Source organism: Macaca thibetana, chromosome 8 (assembly GCF_024542745.1).
Source record: "Macaca thibetana thibetana isolate TM-01 chromosome 8, ASM2454274v1, whole genome shotgun sequence".
In the NCBI taxonomy this organism is placed as follows: Eukaryota; Metazoa; Chordata; class Mammalia; order Primates; family Cercopithecidae; genus Macaca; species Macaca thibetana.
Window position 1 is genome coordinate 32,343,858 of NC_065585.1, and position 23,740 is coordinate 32,367,597.

The 23,740-nt window shown below is 33.9% G+C and overlaps 1 protein-coding gene across 5 annotated transcripts in view; it reads left to right on the forward strand.

Annotated features, from left to right (window-relative positions):
* Positions 1-23,740, forward strand: part of CSMD3 (CUB and Sushi multiple domains 3) — a 1,234,985-nt gene that overhangs the window by 638,152 nt on the left and 573,093 nt on the right. For all 5 annotated transcript variants that reach the window (XM_050802135.1, XM_050802136.1, XM_050802137.1 and 2 more), the window contains one exon: positions 11,463-11,575. In XM_050802135.1, the coding sequence (XP_050658092.1) occupies positions 11,463-11,575 (113 nt within the window). The remainder of the gene's footprint in view (positions 1-11,462; positions 11,576-23,740) is intronic.

The following is a 23,740-nucleotide window of genomic DNA, read 5'->3' on the forward strand; positions in this document are numbered from 1 at the left end:
TTATTTGTCTACCCTTTTCATCTGTATACAGCAGACTAAGAGGGTTAGACATTAATTCTACCAGATATATGATAATCTTTCATTTTTCTGCATTTTCTTTTGCATGTGTCACTATTAGATTCATTAGATTCATGGTAACACTATAAGAACTGCATGAAAACATGCAACACAAAAGATTAAAAAATTATCTTCTATTAAGACATCTCTGAAAATTTTGTGGGTATACACTAATGTTGGATGACTTCTAATTGAGCAAACATCTTAAAGAAGGTAAAAAATGCTTGTCTAGATATCCAAACCTGGTTCATTCTATCACTTTGGAATTCTGATTTCTCCAGGATAAGTTAGTACAATGTCAAATCTCATTCTCAGAAATATGTTAGTATGGACTAAAAACACTTTTTCCTAATTATTCTCCTTTTTATTTTAAACACACACACACACTTCTGGGTTAATATAATAATTTGTAAATAAATATTTTATTTATTGAACTTAATAGTATTTTAATAAACAATATTGTTACCAGCTTTATGGAAAAGATAGTTCTGTTTTCTATTAGACTTGCAAATAGATGACTATCATTGCTCTTAGTTCATCGAGCCCTATATTTTGTCAAATACATACTATTGCTTTAACTATTCAACAACATTCTTTTTTAAAATCTAGGCCCTACTCCTTTTGGTAACATACTAGTAAACATGATATTTGCCTTGAACAAATTCTCCTATATCCAGGGAGTTAGACTTTCCTAACTTTGCTTTTCACTTCAACAAATACCAACAAAGACCATGGGTTAATGAAAGAAGAGAATATACTAAATATGGCAAAAGGTGATATTTTTAGAGATTAATTGCCACAGTATAAAAAGGGCTTGGAGAATTGACCAGTCAGACAAATTCTTAGCCCCTTATGTTATAATTATTAAGACAAGAAAAATAAATGTCTTCTTACTGCCTTTTCCTCTATCTTGCACCCTCTCTTTCTTCCTTCACCGTGCACACTCAAAAACACACACACTCATCCTTTGATGGCAACAATTATCTTCTATTCATCTCAGATTTTCCCAAATGCCTTACAGAGAACCTTGTGTTAATATTGTTAGGTGTTTACATGAATTCTAAAGGAAGAAGAAAAAATATTCTACTCCAAGACATACCTACTGAGATATGTCAACAGAAGGGGTGTCTTTGCAAATATTAATCATGAGCTGTAGATATGTCATGAGCTGTAGATACGCCATGAGCTGTAGAGCTCTAAAATCCCACCTGGGGATTTTAGCACTCATTGATACCACTTCCAGGAAAATCACTCAAACATGATGAGTAGTTTTCTCATCATGTGGATGAGATTTCATATGTAGTTATCTGTATCATCTGCTATAGGGCAATAATAAATATATGCTCTTGGAATGCAGAATTACTTTAGACCACAATATGAAAATAATCTCTGTGACATTTTGATTATTGGCAAAAAATGACTAAATGTAAGGAATAATTTGTTCTGTATGGTTCATCATTATTTCCTCATTGTGATTTTTGCTATGTATGTCTCATGTTAAAACACTGATGATTTCCCTGAAAAGAGGGTTTTCTTCTGTGTTGCTTGCTTTTGTTTTATATATGTGTGTATTCGTTTTTGAATACATTGAATTGTTTAAAATGAACTAAAATAATGTTTAGTTGTGTTTCCTTTTGTCCTCAGGAATATTTACACTGCAGCAGGCATTTCAAAGGTAGTTGTAGAAGAAGAAATTAGGGGAAAATATAGTAAAAAGCATAAGCTGGATTTCTTCCTACAAATACTAAGTGTTATAAGCAAGACTTGGTTGGAGCCTTAAATATATACAATGAAGTATCCATATTCCATCTTTGAATACAAAGATGTGGATGCTAAAGATTTGGCCTTCAAATTCAATTTTCTAAAAATAAAACTCAATATAGAAATCTATTTGTAAAAGTAATAAGACCCATGGCAAACATTATCCTACATATTAAGTTTTTTAATTAGCCAATAAATTAAAACTTCTGAATCCTATGTCCCTAAATAAAGTTAAAACAACAATTATTGACAACTCAGCTAAGTGAACTAACATTTATATAGTCCCATTATTCCGTAATGCTATATATATTTTGATTTTAAAAACAATACATTATTCTTCCACTGCATTGGCCCACATTCTGCGCTGTGGTATGATCTCGGATCACTGCAACCTCCACTTCCCAGGTTCAAGCAATCCTTCTGCCTCAGGCCCCCTAGTAGCTGAGATTGCAGGAGCCACCATGCCCGGCTAATTTTTGTATTTTTAGTAGAGATGCGGTTTCACCATGTTGGCCGGGCTGGTCCCAAATTCCTGACTTCAGGTGATCCACTCGCCTTGGCCCCGCAAAGTGCTGGGATTATAGGCCTGTAAGTGCAGGTCATAATGAGCATTTTGAATTAAATGGCCCTTAGAGATCAAGTGCTGGCAGAGAATTTTCCCTAGATCTACATAAAGATAAGACTGACCCACTAAGGAGAACAATTGTTCTTGTGCTATTGCATTAAACATTATAAGAGAGAAGACCAAGAATGTAACCACACCTGAACAGACTCTTTTTCAATACAATGACTTATCTCCAAAGATCATTTAAATTCCAAAAAGAACTATTTACAAGTTATTTTAACTTCTATTCCTCTATTCAATCATTCTCCCTAGTAAGTATTTATTGCCCCTCAATCAGTTTCCTCTTCTCTCCCTCCCCTAATCTGTTTTGGCGGGATCCAAGTCCCCATTATTTCTGTAACCTCAAGATGGTATATAAACTTCTGGAACTCACTGCAACATCAGGCAATCACTCTGATTCTCCTTGTGTTCACAGTTAAATAAATGTGTATGCCTATTTGATAAGTGCAAGAGGCAGATAAGGGGAAAGTTCCCCCAAAGAATTTCCAACTGGCTTGTGCACAGGGAGGATGGGGGCATTTGCACCATTTGCTGGGGAGTGGAGCCTGGCCTCTCCTGTCCCTGGATGGCAATTTGGGATTCAGTTGGTGAGATGAAGAATCACAGGATTCTATCTCAGTTTGCAGACTTGTTTTTTTCTTTTTCCTTTTTGCCCAATAAATTCCTCTATTCACCCTTATGAAAGGAGGGGCCAGGTGGACTTCCTGGGTTGAGTAGGGGCTCAGAAAGCTGTGAAACTCACTCATTTCTTGCATCGGGACTTACTTCGGTCCTGGATGGATAACATTGAAAATATGTGCTTAAAATATTCCTAACACCAGGATTTGTGCATGTGTTTTCTTCCCCAAGAAAGCTATAAACAGTGAACATTTTGCTGTAAGTTTTCCTATATCCTTCTCTCCCTCTCTCCCTCTCTCCCCTCCCCCTTCCCCAAAACTAAAGTTAAAAGGAATGTTAACTGCCTGTTTTCCTGTGACCAGTGGGACTTGTCTATCCTCCCAATTCCAATTTCTTGTGAACATACTTTGTAAAGTCCTGTAAGAGCCTATCTCTTTTGCCATGCTGCAAGGTCATAAAGTAGATAAAACCTAAGTTGCAATTCCGGTTTTCCTCAAGATCTAAGACATGTCACATATGGTTAATTGCCTTTGTTTCTCACTCTGGACACATCTTCTTGCCCCACGTACTTCCCACCTTAAAGAGTTAAAAAGGCAATCACATAATCTAACTGTGGGTACCTGTTTGTTTGGGACCCCTTCCACGCTGTGGAAGCTTTGTACTTTCACTCTGTTCAATAAAGCCTACAGCTTTTTCTCTCTCTCGGTTCACTTGCCGCAGGTCAGCCACCACACCAGTTCTTTGGCGTGGCTAGGCAAGAACCTTAGGCGTTAACACTTAGAGGTGTCCATGAGCCCAATCTTTCCTGGTCGTGTGACAAGAACTCGTTTTTGTCTACAACACTTTCTGTTATTAATCTGCCTTATTGTGAGTTGATTTTTCAATGAACTTTTGAAGTGGGCTAAGGCCTTTCATCTGCACAAGCCTAATAAAAATGTAATAGATTATATTATTTATTTTATATACTATTTCAATTCTTGAAAAACATTTTTGAGTGCACCTATTTAGGACTTTACCTCTTTCATTTTAGCATGAAGTGACTGACTAGGCAGACTAGAATGAACTAAGAACACTGAAGTTACTCAGCCTATAAATGAACATGTATTACAGAAGCATTTTTTAAATTAACAAATAATACATTCAAAAAGATGTATTAAATATTGGTACAACTGTTCATGGCAGCAAATCTGTTCAAGACAGCAGCAGCTCAATTCTTGCCTCCTCAGGAGAAAGAATTCAACAGAGAAGCATAAAGCAGAGTGAGAGACTGAGGCAAATTTTAGAGTAGAAGTGAGTTTATTAAAAAATTTAAAGGCAGGAATGAAAGGAAGTAAAGTACATTTGGAAGAGGGCCAAGCAGGTGACTTGAGAGATTCAAGTGTGTGGTTTGACCTTTGACTTGGGGTTTTATATGTTGGCATGCTTCTAGGGGGGTTGCATCTCTTCTCCCCAGGTTTTCTTTGGGATGGGCTCTCTGCATGCACAGTGGCCTGCCAGCACTTGGGATGGGCCACATGCCCAGTGTGTTTACTGAAGTGTATGCATGTGTACTTGAGGCATTTTTCCTCTTACCAGTCAAGTGTTACCAGTTAAACTCCAGCGTTTTACCTCTTAGCACACATGTTTAAGCCCACTCACCCAACTCCTGAGATCTTATCAGGAAGCTACTGATCACCAGTTTCAGGTATTTCTATCTATTGAGAGACTGCCTTTCCTTCCGGCTGACTGCAACAATTAGATAGATAGTTTAATAACTGCCTGGCCATCACCTGATGATCACCTAATATTCCTGGTGTGGGGAATTCCCTCTCCTGCCCTGCTCATGTCTGACTACTTACTGCAACACAGCTATTTAAAGACTCATTTGAGAGTCTTACAAGAATGATTTGACTCTTTCCTCTGCAGCCCACAGCATCCTTTACTGTCAGGGTTGAGTACAAAGTTGTCCAAAGCAGGTAGGTTTCTACCATTTGAATCTAAACCAAGGTCTTTGAGAGGGAGCTGAGAAGAATTGGCCATTGAGGTTTTATACAAAGAGCAGGGTTTTCAGTGAGACATCAAGTATTGAGAAAATATAATGAAAATAAAATCACCTACCAACCCAAAGAATCTACTTCACAAAATGTAAAAAGGAGTGAAACAGTTTTTCTGTTAAATAAAAATTAAGCCAGATAGTGATCTGCATCATAGGCAATCTGTAGAGATTTCAAAGAAGAGAAAGCTCACCCTTTTTATACAGCTTGACAGATGTAATCCATTGCACACATGTTAATTGTCTTTATCAAAAGAAAAATATACACTTCTATCTTTATGACAATCAAGAAGTTACATAATGGAGCCAAGTGCCTAGGCTTTAACTTTCACTGAGTAGTGAAACAGGAAGACAGGATACCATCTTCCTTGCTGTTCATGTTTCAAAAAGATGGCTCCAAGATCTCTAAGAAAGACAATCTTGGAATGCAAAACTTGTAAGAGTTTTCTTTAGCTTTTAAAACATTTACACATATTTGAAAGAAAAAGAGAAAGCATTTACAACTTTAGGTTTTCTATAGGAATTTCTAAAGAGAAGTGGAGTTCTGGGGGTTCTCTTACCTTTATAATTTCAAGAAAATGTTTACATTTTTTCAAAGATTTGTGTTTATACTTAGAAATTTTATTTTTTGTTACGATTTTATAACACTGTAATTATCTGTATTGCTGTTTCTACTCTTCTCTGGACAGTTTGCAGTTATCAAAATATATAGCAAATCCAATGTAAAATACAAAGTAAGGTAATTTTCAGAAATATAATAGAATTAATTTAAAAATGTATTGTATTATTAGCCTTGAAAGAATAACCTTTAAATATATCATTTAAGTGAACCAATAGTGAATAGATCAAGCAGATTCTTGATTAGTCATGAACAAAAATTCTCCATCATCCGTTAATTTTATAAACTGTTGTGATATCTACATTGCTTATACTTTCAAATAATTAGCTATTTGAATATTATTTTGTAGATCTTCATGACATCTTACTAAACCAAGCCTAAGGTATAACTTAACCCTAGAACCCAAATACCTGAATTTTTAAATAAAATATTTTTGGAGGGCCAAAAAACTTATTCTGAGTTTTCATCAATAACCTAAGTAATATTACATTTATAAGATAATCTGTGACTTTTAGTATTTATTTTATTTTTCCAATTTTTTTGGAGATGGAAGACACAAAGACAATCATTTTCTAGTATCGTTTTGAGGCACCTCTTAAGGGTACAGATTGAACTTCCAATATTTAATATACATGACTTTGTTACAATTCTTGTGGAAAAATTTAGTCTATAGGTTTCACATAAGCCCAAATCAATAATTTAATTATAATAACAGTCAATTAAATCTCTACAAATAATAGACATTTACCTTTGTTTATATATTGATATTTGGACTGGGGAGACTTGTGTCCCAAAGCTACTTAACTTATATTAGACCTATCATTTGCAGTCTTACCTATAAATTTCAGATTTGTTTGTCTGTTAATTAGATGTTTTTCATTCTAAATCTTCCTTCCGTTTAAATCAGTTAAAAAAATTGTGTGTGTGCCTGTATGTTTGAAATTTATGGATTAACTATTTAGACACGTATTAGTTACTTTTACTTTGGGATTATTAAAAAATTAGTGAGAAAATGGTCTGACTTTTACTCTGCCAATAATTGGACTGTTGACTGTCATACCTATTCTGGTGTAAAAGAAAAATTGCACCAGACAAGTTAAACAAGAAAGACTTTTTCCAAAACTATTGCAGTAGGGGAGAGAGACTGAACTCAACTTTGTGGAACCAAAAGGTGGGAGGGTTTTTAAGCAGTGGAGTGAGTTAGTGGAAAATCACTGGAAAGCTTTAGATGAGAGATTAGTCAATGTATATAGATCATCCGAGTTTCAATTGTTTCTTGTTGAAGTTAAGCTCCTATCCTCCCATAGAGACTGGGAGACAGGTGCTATCTCCTTCAATGATTACATTTCAAAGGAATGGCTTGGAGATTCTTAAGAAAGATATTCTTTGTTGAATATTTACATCCAAAGGGGCAAAGAATGAATTTATAATTGCAAGTTTTTTAACTTAAATTCTTTAAGAAACGGGAGGTCAGGAACCTGTAGTCAGAAAGAAAGTCAACTAAAGTTTTCTAAAGTTTAGTTAGGGTGAGTGTAACATTAAGATCTTGATCACTGGGAGTCCAATTCTGAGCTGTTTGGAAATAAGTGACTGTGGGAACTATTACCAGGAGCACACAAAGAAAAAGTAGTGTAACACATAACATATTTTTTTTAATAAAATGTGGTTCTTAAAGTAATTGAAATAATGTTACTGTGAATAGGACAACAAAGCAGTCTATGAGCATAAGCTCCCTGGAATTTCTTCTTTCAGTTGAGTTCAGAGCCAAAATTACTTGTCTAGAAAATCTGTTTTGAGTCCTTTGTAGGAACTATTGTCAAATTCTTCTGAGATGCTGGCTCCACATGGCAAGCATGAATCTGTGTGAGATTTTCTTTCACTTTGCTAGCCATGTGGGTCATCAAGAGCACTTGATCCTTCTAGCACAGGATCAGCTCATCTTACCTCTGGAACACTTTCAGATAAATCAAATCTCCAGGTCAATAGGGTGGCAAATTTCTTTCAACAGGTCCTTCCAGGTCCTTATGATTTTGTGTCTCAGGGATTCTAAGGAAGAGATAAGTACCTTGGAGTATGAACATGATTAAGAGAGAATTCAGTTAAATTGGGCACAGGATATGATTTCTGACTGAAATTCATAGGTCTGGCAATCATTAGTTCAAAGGCAAAAATATCATGCTTGTTTGCAGAGGTCATTCTAATTTTTGACAATTAGTAACAGTAAAATTCTAGGCCATTTTAATCCAGTATATTGCTAAATCTCAGCAAATGAGTTCCATTCATCTTATAGGAATCTATAAATAATTGCATAATTACTAGGTGACAGTGAAAATAAGATGACTTCCTCTCTCTGATTCATTATGCTTCTGTAGCCCCAAAGTGGAAATCATGGGTATTAAAAGATACTTTACCCAGCTTGAGCATTCACATTTAAAGATGGAAAGACTTCAGACCATCCAAACATCATATACACTATAACTAGACAAAATATCTTACTTTTTGTAGACATTAATTCTGTGAAATCCAACTGCCATTTAGTTTCTGGGAAAGCTGGTTGGGGAAAACTGCCACATGTACCTTAAGAATAGACTGTAAATAATTATTCTGACATATAGCTCTTCTCTTTAATATTTTTGGAATAATTTTATTTTTATGTAAGTATGGTAAAAGTCTAGGGTCTTTAAAGTCTCCATTTTACTTAGATGAGTATGTCAATGACACATTATTATTCAAATAAATAAGAATTGTGGTATAGGGGTTACTTTATTAGGGAATTTTCATAGTTCAGTGAAATATTTTTAGCCTCCTTTATAATAGTTGCATTAAACAATTGTGTCATTCTGCTCTATGTGAGCTCTACAGATGATTACTGATCTGATAGGACAGTTGTATACCTCCTAAAAAAAAAAATCAGCTATCAGTTTTCCATGAGATATTTTACTTCCCCTCAAAGACGAGAAGCTTCTATTTCTCCAAATTTGCTCACCTATGTGACGGACACCAAACATGTATTTCCTACCTACCTACCTACCTAACTACCTTCCTACCTTCCTACCTAGCTATCAAGTATTGCAACTCTAGTAACTTCTATTAACTGTGCTGCTTGTGTCAGCTTAATTCTAGGCAAAGCTTCCAAACTGTCGTGTAAGAGGTCACCATAGCATACAAAACCTTAAATTGGGCCATTTTTATCCCAAGTACATGTCTACCGGTAAATATTATTAAATTGGCGTTATTACTAAAGACCACAGGCTCTTTGGTTCCCTATGTAATGGAAATTAACATGAGGCTCAGCAGATTTCCCAGACAAGGCATTTATTTCAGGGCTTGTGCTTAAACACAAGGGAGAGAGCAGAGTCACAAGGGTCCTCCAACTGGCTCTCCAAAAAAAGCCAGTAAGGAATTTCTTTACTAGGTAACTCATGGGACTTCATATCAGGGGTAAGGTACACAGGCTGTTCTGTGCACAGCACATAACTGGTAGGGTACATGGGTCAGCGTGTCTGATTGTGATGGTTATCTTGAGCAATGGGCCACATGGTTGTCTGGCCAGTGGCAACAGGACTGTAAATCGATAGTGCAGCATTCCTTCCCAAGGTGGGAAACTGCAAACTTGGCTTGATTTTGAATCTCCTAAGACCATTTTTCTGGAATTATTTAAACAAAAGTCATGGTTACCCATTATGAGAGCACAGAAGAAGAACATAGAATCTCTATTTTCCTCGTATGACTATTAACAAGTATGGTATCAGTGAAGTAGTGGTATGGGTTTGTGATCAGGGGAATGCAAGAAAGGATGTTCTAGCAGAGGTGAGCTGAAGCCAAGCCCCATCCTTTCTCAGTCTCATTACAGACAAGAATATCAAATCGGTTAATCAGAGCTTAGTGACTTATCTTACCACTATAATACAATCATGGTCATCTGTTTGATCAGGATATGGTAAAAGAGTAATACAACTTAGGATATTGCATCTCCTAAGCACAATACTGGGATCAGTGCTTCTTATTAACTGGTCTGATGGCATACCCACACGTTCTGGATTTTTTGCACTTCCAAGATAGCTGTCACAGCATGGGGGACATGCATATAAGTGACTGGAGGTAAGGGTTTGAGCCTTTTTAAAAGTTTATCTGCTACTGCCACAGAATCTTGTCATCAACATTGTCACTGCCTCCAAGGAAACTGAGAAATTTGTTATTAGTGTATCATGTAATCCCAACTTTTGAGTTAAAATTCCAAAAGTAGCCCCTTTATTTTCCTAACAAAGCAAGTGGAAAGATTCTGCAAAATTTGGAATTCCCAAAGCTTATACTATAGCAAATTTTAATTTGAACACTTCTTCAAATTCTACTGACCAAATCAAAGGATCTGAGGAATTATTATGCAGTTATTTCATTAGAGTTTTGGCCACTCTACCAAAGCTGAATTTCACTGTCCACAATATTCTACTAGTCCCAAAAATGTTTTAAATTGTTTTTTTGTAGAAGAGCATTCTGTCTACAAAATGGCTGACACCTACATAAGGCTTTCAGCATCAACAGATGCTCCAAATATTTTATCTCAGTTTGGCAATTTTAAAATTTGTCTATTGAAGGCTTATGCCCTTTTGAAGGAGGAATTGTAACAAAGCCAAAGTGTTGGTTTTGTATTGCTCTTTAGTTTCTGAGTCTACCAGCAAACCATCAACATGCTGATGACTTACAGATTCCCCTACTGGGACAAATTCCTCTAAGTTTTTCTGTAAATGATTAGAGAAACGATAGGAGAGTCAAGAAATCCTTGAGGAATACTTTTTCATAAATACTAAGCACAGGGCATTTTGCTGCCATAGTCACTTCCAGGATAGGGTCAATCACACTGCCCTCTGCTGGTGTATTCATAGTAGAGCCACTATACAAGAGACTAAATACTCTCTTAGGTTTTTACAATGAAAGGAAACTTTATACTTTCCTGATGTAATTTTCCAGCAATCCTCATGGTTTTAGCAATAAAGGAGGCAAACGTTCAGTAATTTCTTCCTTTGGAAACCTGTCTTTCTATATGTAATTTAGAATCCCTTATCAATGTGGACATTTACTCTGCAGTGAATCCATTTTATCCTCTTTCCTATTCTGGATAGACTTCCCCCCAACCTAAGGTCTTATTTACTCATTTGCTTTCATCCTTCTTATGACCTTTGACTTCAGTTCAAATATGCAACTACAGCATCATTGATGACAGAAAAAAACATGAAGTAATTTCCCTTCTTATGGTTACAAAACTGTGCATTACTGAATGAAGGATTAGTAATGAATGGATACAGTTATGCTGCATCAGATTAGCAGCATATGTCTTTAAATAAAACTATTTACAGAAAAACATATGTGACATGGACAGCCTATAATGCAGGTACTATATTTTAAGGCTTGTGTATTCGACATCAGTATTGCAAAGGGTTTGGTTATACTCTTGCTCACTTTATTGTTTTGCACAGAAATATTTTAACAATATTTCTCTAGAACAAAGTTCTGTGAAACTGGGAATGTTTAAGATATATTTGTGGTGTTAAAAATACTTGAATATTTGTATAAATCCTCTTTTTCTTTTCAGTTCAAAAGGAAGTACTGTGTAGGACTCTACATCCTCCTGTATGTTTATCTGACTTTTTTTTCTAGCAAAGAAAGTACTGAGAAACACATCTGTCTTATAATTTGTATGCAGAGGGTGTTTTAATAACCCATTTCTTCCTTCTTTGTCCATCTCTTTTTAGGCTGACTGGAAGCTTTGTACCAGACTTGATAGTGAGCATGAGTAGCCAAATGTGGCTGCACCTTCAAACAGATGAAAGTGTTGGATCTGTTGGTTTCAAGGTTAACTACAAAGGTAATGATGAATTGCTACTATAGGAAATATGTTATCTTAATACCACCGGAAAATATTTTAAATTCAAGTTTAATTGCATCTACAAAATTAAAAGTTTTGCAGAACACACGGAAGAACACATTTCAACAAAAATAATTTCCTCTTTAATTTAACTACAAATGTTAATTACACTTATCTTTAAATAAAATTAGTTTTTCCTTTAAAATGTGTCTATTTTGCATACCTCATCTTTCTCCCAGTTTATTATACTATCCTTGTGTTTCAATCACTCTAGACTCCTAGCCTTCCCCAGAATAGACATGGGATTTTATATACTTTAAATAATTTTCCTGGCAAAGATTCTACTAATTATTAAATACTTAAATATAACAGTAAAGGTCTGAAATCCCTAAATATTCCAATATACAAATCTTTTTTTTGTAATCTATCAAACATATAAATCATAGATCACAAATTTGTGAAATTGCTTTTGCCCATCCCAGTGTTGGTAGAGATACAGACCAGTGATTAACTATGTGTGTGTAACAAAATATTTTGTTCTAGTTTCATTTACCAGAAATAGATGCAAGCATTATGAGGTCATAGATACACTCCACACATGTTGGACCTTGATTAAAACCAATACATACACACAGTGTACATATTAGACATGCAAATTTGCAATTCTGACTGAAAAAAAGTACTAATAAACTCAATTAAAAATCTATGTTTTAAAAACAAAAATATATAGGAGACCATCAGAATGTTATGTTGCTTGAATTTATCATTACTATTGTGGTAAAATTTGTATTTTCTATCTTACCAATTAATTACTGTGAAAAATTATTTTACTTGCATAATAATAATTTTCAATCAGAGTTTTCTCTTACAAACACTGCCATGCTTTTGTTTCTGGACACATGAAAATGAATGCATGATATTGTCAGAGAGGCAGAACACATTCATTCTGTGTTTTTTTTTTTTTTTCTTGTGACTAAATTTGGTACTATATTAATTTGAATAGTTCAAGAAATCTATGTAAATGCCAGTTTATTAAAAAGATTACCTTGATTATAGTCTTAATATATTCCTCCTCAATTTAAAATCCACCTCTATCCCCAGTAAATAAAACAAGGTTACAAAATTTAAAGAACAATTGGCTTATGTCACACATGACTATCTGTCTTTTTTTTCTGGCAACTTGTATTTTACCTGCAGGTGGTCTATGTGCACGTTTGTTACTAGGAAATATTGTGTAATGCTGATTTGGAGTACAGATCCACTCACCCAGTCATACTTCTTGAAATATATCTTTTTTCTTTTTCTTCCCCTTCTCCCTCTAAATGGCTAAGCAAACCTGGCATTCTTATATTCCTGTGGTTTCCATTATTTTCTCCATCTTATGAAGGTTACCTGTCAGAAAATCTATAGTGATTTAAACATTAGAAACTGTATTAATTATTAATGACAATGCTTGAACAAGAAACATTTATTAAAACTCGTGAATAGGTTGGAGCAGCAGGGAGTTCTATTGATATTTACACAGTTCTCCCCTCTGCTGCGATTCAAGAGCTGGAAGTACATTGTAGAGTAGCACAATTAAACATTATATTGTCCTCTTTCTGCTCAGTTTTCAACAATAGTAATTTAAAAATTCACAGAGATGACTTATTTGAAACCAACCCTGGACATTCTAAATGAGTAATGCCCTTATTTTTCTCCCTCCTTTTCCTTAGACTGGAAGTGTCTCTTCCAGTCCAACCTGCTGCACGTTACTAATGATAATCTTCCAGCATCAGAGTGATGATCATATTACTCTCATGCTCAAAATTCTCTATTTTTTATCCCTAGAGATAAAATCAAAAATCTCCATACATCATTTCCTCCAGCTTTCTCCATCTGATTTTCTCTTTTTCCATAAACTCTAATTTTACGGAATACCCATAAAATTCTGGAATACTCATAAGTCTCTGAACCCTGCAAGTTGTTTCACAACTTTGCTTCTTTGGACATTCAGTAAATTTACCTGAATCACTGTTTTTAATTTTAACTTAGCACCTCCTCACTCATCCTTCAAAGCAAAGTTCAAATATTCACTCTTTTGTGAAGACTTCGTTAACTCTGCCCATCACAGAAGACCACTTCCTCTATTTTGTAAACCATGAATCAGATGTATTATATAACTAAATAGAAAATATGTCTTACTTGTCTTTGTATTTATGCTAGCAATATCCCTGCCATCATCATAGGTAGCTAATAATTACTTGTTCAATTAAACTGAATAAATGATTTGGCCTATATAAATTAGGTAATACTAAGGAAAATACGTCTTCAAAAGTTTAGTTTACCAGGATTTTTTTTTTGTACTGTGAAAATCATGTTTTTGCATTCTCCATAATTTAAAACCTGAGCTCAGAGTTGAAGCAGGGTTCACGTTGAGAAGTTACAAATTTTGATGTGCACATAGTTTTAGCAAGTTCGCCTACTAAAAATAATTTTTATAATTACCATGCTCTCTGTTGAGTAGTGTGTTGGTTCTAAATGGTACACCTGCTAAAAACTTTTCCAGATTGATCTAAAGATATCTTCTGTTTTTGTAACCTGTAGATTTTGCATGAGATAGCATTAAATGCAGATCTCCTCTAAATTAAATATATGTATTTATTGAGTAGTTTGTCTCAAGTTTTTAACATTTTAAACATAGCAACTAAAATATGAAATTTAGTCTTTGTCTTTTGTGATATATTTTTATTCTTAAGTTGTGTTTTGCTAATTAAGAGAGTGTTTTTGAAACTATTTTAAAGAAAATATGATTTCAAATGACGTCTTCTGTTAGAAACTCATAATAGAGAAAAGATTAAAAGCTGGGCTTCACTGGTAGAACAAGGATGGGAAGAAGACTTGGTACCCTCAGTTGATCTGATTGCTTCTCATTCCCTCCAAATGTAGGAAGAATTCTAGGACTCCAAAAAACGTACTTTGAAAATGACAGTTCTAAGACTATACTATTGACAGAGGAACAAAAATTTATGTATGAATGTAAAATAGTACATAATTACCTGATTAAGTAGTCATTAAGTTTAGAACTTCTGCTTTAAATCTGTGGAACTATGAATGCTTTTATCTATGGAGTTTGGACAATGTCTATCTTAAAATATAAAAAGGCAACAAATGTTGCAAATCAACAAAACAGTCCTTTATTCTAAATTTAGTTAATTTTTATTCAACTAGGATTAATTTCATGTTTCTGTTCATGACAGTGTGCTGATTACTGTATACCGTAGCATAAGTTAATAAAATGCCACCGGACTCTTGGGAAGTTAATGGTATTCCTAACTTTTAAAAATCAGTAACATCCTTGTAGATGGATGTAACAATGTCACGGCCATTCTGATTCACAGGAGATTTTTTTTTGTTTGCCAAAACAATGATTTAAGATGTGAACTAAATGTCTTGCTGAAAAGCAAGTATAACCTAGCTGTCCACCTTGCCCCATTTCCCTTAGAAATATTAGGCTTGTTTCCTCGTTTTTATATTGTCATTTTCTCAAATGCATATTAATCAGAATGCAAGAAAAAAGAGAGTTCTTTTCAATAGACACATTAACATCCATTAACACTGAGCAACTTTTTAGATCTATTTTCAACTTTGTCTTAGGTTAAGGAACATTAGAGCAATAATTAACAATTATGAAGAGCCTTGCATATTCCAATATTTTGCCTACATTGACTCATTAAATCTGATTAGAAGGGTAAGAGGTAAGAAATACTACTCATTTTTACAGATGAGAAAACTGATGAGGATTTAAGCACCATGATGATAAGAAGTTTGTTCTGCTTTGTTTATTGCTGTATTCTCAGAATCTAGCATGATACCTGACATATAGAAAGCAAACAACAAATATTTGTGGGATGCGTGAATAAATGAATGAACATGAATAGGTTAATCATAATCATATTGCAGAGTATAGTTGCAACTCTGAGTTTATTGACTTCATTCTTTTTTCCATTATGCAATATTATATCCTAAGTGATTTTGAGGGGTTTTTAGGAAAAGCTGGAAACCCTAATCAGTGTGAAGAGCAGCGGGACACCAAAAGATTGAGTTAAATTACTGAGCTTCCCTTAGCTCATTAGGTATACATCAAAATAAAACATATGCATGCACATGCACCTGCACAACCACACACACAGATAAAAACCATCTGATTTCACATAGGAGATGTCTGCAAGTTTTTATTTTCATATAATTACTTGATATTTCTTAAGACTTGGATTATTTAGGAATGCTAACTGATTATTACTATTACAAAGAAACATTGTTGATTTCTGTACATCTGTGTGGTATTGGCCACAGGATTTAATGCTTCATTAATTTTAATTATTTCATGATTAGGCATTGTAATAATTAGGAGGACATGTATTGGCACATTACAGAAAACCCAACTAATAGTGGCTTAAGCAAATATGTGTTTACTATCACCACATGACATGCCTAGAGGGTATGCGCCAATGTTACTTTTATCTGAGACTCAGGCGCATTCTTGAATTCCCTCTACCTTCCTCAGCATATTTGTCTTCATCCTCAATGTTACAATTTTTGCCAGAGGCCTGTTGTAGGAGATTGGAACCCTCAAAATTCCATTAAATAATAGCGATGAGAGCTAGTGTTTCTGTCTTATTCTTCTTTGGATGGCAACGACTTTATATTTGAACATTTAATATATTTGACAAGGGTATGTGGAAAGAATCTTTACCAATTTCAGGGAGTTCAAATACATTTCATCTAACTTCTAGTCAAACACTTTTTCTGTATCCATTGACACAATAATGTATTTAATTATGTCTCTCCTTTAACTGTATTCATAGTTTTTTCTAATACTGGGACAAAGTTTCATTTCTGTAATAAAACCTTCTTGAACATGATGACCAATCCCCTAGTATACCCTGGGATCAATTTGCTAACGATTTGACTAAAATAATTATATTTGTGAATTTGAATTAGAGTTTCTTTTTGTGTTGGTTTTATAAAATTTGGGTTTTAGAATATGGTAGTATTACAGAATGAGTCAGGAAATTTGTCAAAGCCTTGGAATAGTATGAATAGCAATCATAAAATTTACATGATTTTTAGAGTAAGAAAGACCGTAGCCATAAAAGTATCTGGACATTTTTACTTAAAGGTAAATATTTAGCAAATTTAATTTTTGTTCCTTTGACTATAAATCTCTTCAGATCTCTTCTTCAATTAATGCTGGTCATTTATATTTTATTAGAAAAATTTCCAGGTCGTACACAAGAATTTTCAAATATATGCGCATTTCACGTACCTTTTCTTTTTTCACAAAAGTTTCTTTGAAAAAATAATAAAGATATAGTATACTGATATTTTACTTATGTGTATATTAATTTCAAGGGGGTTAATTTTTTCTCTTTCTCTCTTTGTGTCTGCTTTTATCCCTGCCTGGCAAGTCTTTCTGTACTAGTGACTGAACTTCTCCAGGCTCTGATAAACCTTATTTCTCCTAATTCTGTACAGCTCTACAGGTTTGGGCCAAACTAATCAGAATTCCCTTTGAAAGGTTATCACTCCAGGCTGGATGCGGTGGCTCACACCTGTAATCCCAGCACTTTGGGAGGCCAAGGGGGGTGGATCATCTGAGGTCAGGAGTTCGAGACCAGCCTAGCCAACATGGTGAAACCCTGTCTCTACTAACAATACAAAAATTAGCAGGGCATGGTGGTGCGTGCCTGTGATCCCAACTACTCAGGAGACTGAGGCAGGAGAATTGCTTGAACTTGGAAGGTGGAAGATGCAGTGAGCCGAGACCGTGCCACTGCCCTCTAACCTGGGCTATAGAATGAGACTGTGTCTCAAAAAAAAAAAAAAAAAAAAGAATAAAAAGGTTATCAGTAAAACATCTGGGACAATTGATATAGTTTCTAGGTGAAAGAAAATATTTTTTCTAAGGTGGTAAATTCTAAAGGTGATTTCACTTGGTGATACTGGTATAACTTTTTTTAAAATGTTAATAACTTGCTGATAGAGGCATGGCAGAACCAATGAATAGAAGCAATAACATAGCATTGTGGACATAATTGGAACTCCTAAATTTAGCAGTTCTTGAAAGGAACACTAGACCTTGGTCTTTCAATTGTGTGAGGCTATAAACTTCTCATTTTTTAAGACATGGTGAGTTCAGTTTCTGTCACTAAATTAGCCTCTCAATTAAATGCACTCTGATAAACACACTTATTATCTCTTTGTTTAATTATTTCAACACAGTGTTAAGTTTAGTCTAAAGCTTCCTCTTTATACATATTTTAAGTTCAGCTTAAAGGTTTCTCCATGCACAGTGAACCATAACTTACCTGAATGTGTAAACAGGATGTGACTTATTCTTTTACCAATTACTGAGTTCTGGCCAGTCAAAGGCAGCCAACTGTTCAAACCATGTTCAAATAAGGTTTTATTACAGCCAAGCTGTAACCAATCCAACTGTTTCTGTCTCTCACTTCCATTTTCTGTACATCACTTTCCTTTTTCTATCCATAAATCTTTGACAATGCAGGAGTGCTGAAGTCTCTGCAAACCGTTTTTTTTTTTTTTTTTTTTTTTTGGTTTTGTTTTGTTTTGTTTTGGGAGCTTCCTGATTTGCGAATCATTCTTTGCTCAATTAAACTCTGTTAATTTTAATTTGCTGAAGATTTTTCTTTTAACAACAGTAAGAAGAAATAGTCTATATTACAGTTCAATGCTTTCAGATCTATTTCTTTCTTTATTTTAAAAAATGTGTTAATATGGAAATACAGTGCAGATGGGCCCAAGAAAAAGTGTGTACCCACAGGAAGGAACAGTTATATGTGAGTTAATTAATGTTCACTATGCTCTTTTTTTTCAGGAAAGGAAACATAGAAATATGAGAATTACCTTCTGCTACAAGTATATATTCATCATGAGCAAATTTCTTTCTTTATCTTAGCACCTGTGTCTTAATGCCATTTTATATATTATATATTTATGTATAATATTTATATAATATATAAATAAACATATTTAATATATTAAATTAATATATTAGTTAATATATTAACAATATAAATATATGTTTATATATTTACATACACACACTAAGTTGTACTCCCATTCAGTTTTGTTCTCAAATCATGAGAAAAATTGAGGTGTTTTGGAAGTAGCATGAATTCCTTTGTTCTTACATGATTAATAATGACAGAAAGAAACAATTGTTTCTCGTCGCTCAGATCATATTGTGTAGTAAATGTTTTCTGTAAACTTTCTATAAATGTTTTAAATGATTTTTTCACCCTTAAGATTTTTGTTATGAATAGTTCAGAAATAGACCCACATATTATGGTCAATTGATTTTCAACAGAGATGGTAGAGATTTGAATCAGAAAAGATATTATTCATTTAAATGATGCTGAAACAGTGTATAACCACATTCAAAAAAAATTAACTGTTACCTCATGCAGTATATAACAATCAACTTGTAAATGTATTATAGACCTAAGTTTAAGAGGTAAAACCACACAACTTTTGAAATAAAACATAGAAGAAAAGCTTAGTTACCTTAGTTTAGGAAAAGTTATCTTAGGGGACCAAAAGTATACTATCTGTTATGAGCTGAATATTTATATTCCTCCAAATTTATATGTTGAACCTCTAACCCCCATATGTGATGGTGTCTGGAGATGATGCCTTTGGGAGAGAATTAGGTTTAGATGAGATCATAAGAATGAGTCCCTCATGATGACATTAGTGCCTTTACAGGAACCAGGGACCACTCTCCCTCTCTTCACCGTATGTGGATACAGCTAGAAACGAACCATCTGCAAGCCAGAAAAAGAGCCCTCACCAGAACCCAACTATTCTGGCACCCTGATCTTGGAATTTGCAGCCTCCAGATTGTGAGAAATAAATTTCTGTCACATAAGCTGCTCAGGCTATGGAATTTTATAATAGGAAAGGAGAAAACTAAGATATTTAAAAAAATGATAAATTGGACTTCATCAAAATTAAAAGTATTTGATCATCAAAAGGCACTGTTAAGAAAATGAATTGCAAACCACAGGCTGGATAAGAATTATTTGCAGAAACATACTTAATAAAGTATCTGTATTCAGAATAAAGCAAACAAACCAATTTAAAACGGGTAAAAGAGATAATGAAACACTTCACAAAGAAGAGATACAGATGTCTAGAAAGTGTATGAAAAAAATGTCCACCATCATTGTTATTAAGGTAATGTAAATTACAACTACAAAGAGATACTACTACATACTCACTAGAGTGGTGAAGATTAAAAAATGTTGGCTTGGCAAGGAAGCAGAATAACTGGAACTCTCATACACTGTTAGAAGGAAGATAAAAATGGTATAACCATTTTGGAAAACAGCTTGGCAATTTCTTAAACATATGTCTACCTCACAACCCAGCCATTTTACTCTTAGACATTTTCCCAAGAGAAATGAAATCAATTGTCTGTGTAAAGACTTGTATAAGAATATACATAGTAGATTTTTTAAAATTGCTACAAACTGGAAACAATCCAAATGTCCATTTATAGGTGAGTATATAACAAAAATTGGATATGTCTACACAATAGAATACTACTCATCAATAAAGGAGAAAATGCTCTTTAACACATGCAACATGAATGAAAATCAGTATCAATATGCTGCGTAAAATAAGCCAGGTGAAAAAGAGAATGATGTTATTTATTTAAAATTCTAGAAAATGCTAGCAAAATCTATAGTGACTGAAAGCAGATTATGTTTTCTGGGTACTTGGATGAAGGAAGGGATGGATTAGCAACAGGCTGGAGAAACCTTTACTGGGTGATAGACACATTAGTTCCTTTTCTTCTGCCCCTCCCCCACAGGATATGCCTCTGTCACCCAGGTTGGAGTGCAGTGGCACAATCTCAGCTCACTGCACTCTCTCAAGTGATCCTCAAGTAATCCTCCTACCTCAGCCTCCCGAGTAGCTGGGACTACAGGCATGTGCCACCATGCCTGGCTAATTTTTGTATTTTTTATAGAGATGGAGTTTTGCCACATTGCCCAGGCTGGTCTCAAACTCCTGGGCTCAAGCGATCCGCCAACCTCAGCTTCCCGAAGACCTGAGGTTACAGGCGTGAACCACCATGCCTGGGCTTAATGTTAATTATCTTATCAGTGGTGATGGTTTCACCAATGCATATATGTGTGAAAATTTATCAAACTGTATACTTTAAATATGAGTGGTTTATTGTTCATCATATCTCAATGAACCTATAAACAAATGTGTTAATATTACCAATTATGGTTTCAAACTAAACACTAGTGTAAGCTGTATTATTTCAATGGTATTGCTATTTTGAGAGAGCAAGAAAAAGATTATAAGCAGAATATTTTCAACAATTAAAAATGCAAGAACAATGTTTCATTCAAAATGAGTAAGTAGAAGAGAAGAAAATATTCTCACAATTCATTTTTTAAATGTTGAAGTGGTTATACTCTGCAGAGTTGAAGGTTTGTTCTTTTTTTTCTCAGTAGGTTATATCCATTACAAACAAGAATGTCAAAGTTATAATAGAGATTATGATAGGGAAAATTTATATCCAAGCACCAAAGAAAGGGCTGAAAATTGCATTCATTTTTCCATTTTCCTTTAAAATACTCAGGCTTATGCAAAGTCATGCAAAGTGAAAATTAATTACAATCAAGCACTTAATCCTGGTGGCACATGCCTAAGAAATATCTGACTTGCTCTTTTGTGAGGAACTGATTTTTTTTTAAACTGTGAACATCTTTCTTTTTCTCCGTATATATGATTTTTTCCACTTTTGTTCCATTTATTTGCTGTTTTCCAAAACTTAATTAATTAGAGTATTTCTCAAAAAATCCTACCATTTGTAGAATCCCAAGATTTACCTTTGCTATATTCCTGATGAGAGTCGGTTTTAAAAAATGTTTTCACCATATATTTGTATAGTGGATAAATGAAATGATGATATCTGGCAAGAGTCATTTTTATGTATATTTATTTGTTTATTTAGTCAGCACATATAAACAGAGATTCCATACTATACATCATTGCTACCCCATAGCACTTACCACAATAAATAAATATATCAATCTGTCATCCATAAAAGAGATCAGTTAATGTAAAACCCAAATGAATTTTAATATTAAAGAATTACTGTACTATTAAAAGTTAGTTCTTAACTTTTAATAATAAAAAAATGTATTAAAGCAGAAAATAAGTAATGAATGAATAATAAATATCTGTCAGGACTGTTTGAAGTTTGTGGTTCCCCAATATTCCCATGCATTCTTTAGTTTTCTAGTGGTACAAAATCAATTTGGTAAAATAAAATTATGTAAGGCATAGTTATATCTTTTTTTATTTTACAAATATTTCCTATTTTCCCCATATTCTATCCTTTAACACAAGTAAAATTCAATTTGGTGGGATCAAAGTCATCTATAGAACATGCTAAAATTATGATTTGACATTTATTTAAAAGAACATTCTGTCAATAATAAAAACTTTGTTTACTTAAGTGAAAAGTAAAACTGAAATTTCTAGTTTCTTAGGAACTGAATTATCTGTCATATACTAACATAATATAAGCATGTTACACAGATCTATTTCAATGTTCATACAATTAGATTGAATCGGAGTCCAAGCTCATTTATTTAAATAATTGTTTTTCTCTGTAGTATTCCATATGCATTGCTGATTTAATATTTGCTGCAAGGACAGTTTCCATATCCTAAAACAAGAAGCTGAGGTTAAGTAATCTCTGCATTTTCTTTGAGTTCTAGCATATTTTTATTAAATTTGATATTGATTTATTTATTGTGCTATCCAAAAATATTGCACTCAATATTGATTCATTGTAGTAAACTGAGATACCTTAAGTGGGGCAGATGTTCTTTGTATGATTTCTTAGACAATCTGTCTCCCAAAACTTACTTCACAAATTTGATACCTTATTGTATGTTGATGGTCTCTTAGCACTGAGCCGAGAAAGATTTTTGGGTTTTTACATTTTTGGTATCTTTTGAAATGTCTCTTTATATAATTTTTATTTAAAAAAATCCTGGAGTCTGTAAGATGCGATTTCTTTTGCCTAGGAAAAATTACCAAGTCACATGTGATATTTTGTGTGGGAATTTTATGATAACATTTCAATCTGCCTCTCAGAATATAGAGGGCTTTTAAGCATGACTCATGAAAATGTTTATATTTGAGTAAGGTTTATTCTGTTTGTTCTTGCTCTTTATTAACTTAGAGGTTTATTTTATTTTATTTTATTTTATTTTATTTTATTTTATTTTACATTCAATATACCAAGTTCTTTCAGAAAACAACTGCTTCTAAAATGTCCAACTTAATTTTGTTTATCCCAACCTGCTGTGAGAGCTAAGCCTTTTGTTTCTACATGCCAAGAATTAGAATGAGTGGTAGAATATTAAAAGTTATGTCAACTTAAAAATATTTATAGAGTTTTCACTATGTGCCAGGCATTATGAAGGGGATAGGGTACACTGTGAAATATAAAAGACTTAGTCATTATTTTCAGTTTAGTGGGACAAAGACTGATACTTAAAAATAATTTTAAGTGTGATTAATACTAAAAATGAAAAACAAAATGTGCTTTTTGGAGACTATAATAAGACAGCTAATGCAGCCTTCAAGGAAAGATTTCCGGAGGCGGTGAACTTTGAATGAGACCTGAGGCTAAGTAGGAGGTGGGAAGTGGGGCAGCATAACCAATGTGTGCAAGTGGTTCCATTGGAGCTGAGAGAATTCTAGGATGCCTGGTGGGAATGGAGAGAGAGTGGTTTTAGGAGTAGTATTAGATAAAGCTGAAAGACAGGAAAGAACATGCCATGATTTGGTGCAAAAGGCATGTATATGGCTATGATGACAAAAGATGTCCATTTCTCTAATGGAGGCAAAAGAACACTCCTCCCTTTTCATGTATGCAGATTTCCCAATTTTCCCCTGAAGACAAGGACCAGTATTTATTAAAGTAGGGGAATAATAGAACACTGGCGCTGAAAGAGACTTTTTTAAAACAAAAATTTAATTTTTCATTTTTATGGGTACATAGTAGAAATATAAATTTATGGGTAAATGAGATATTTTGATACAGGCCTACCATGTATAATA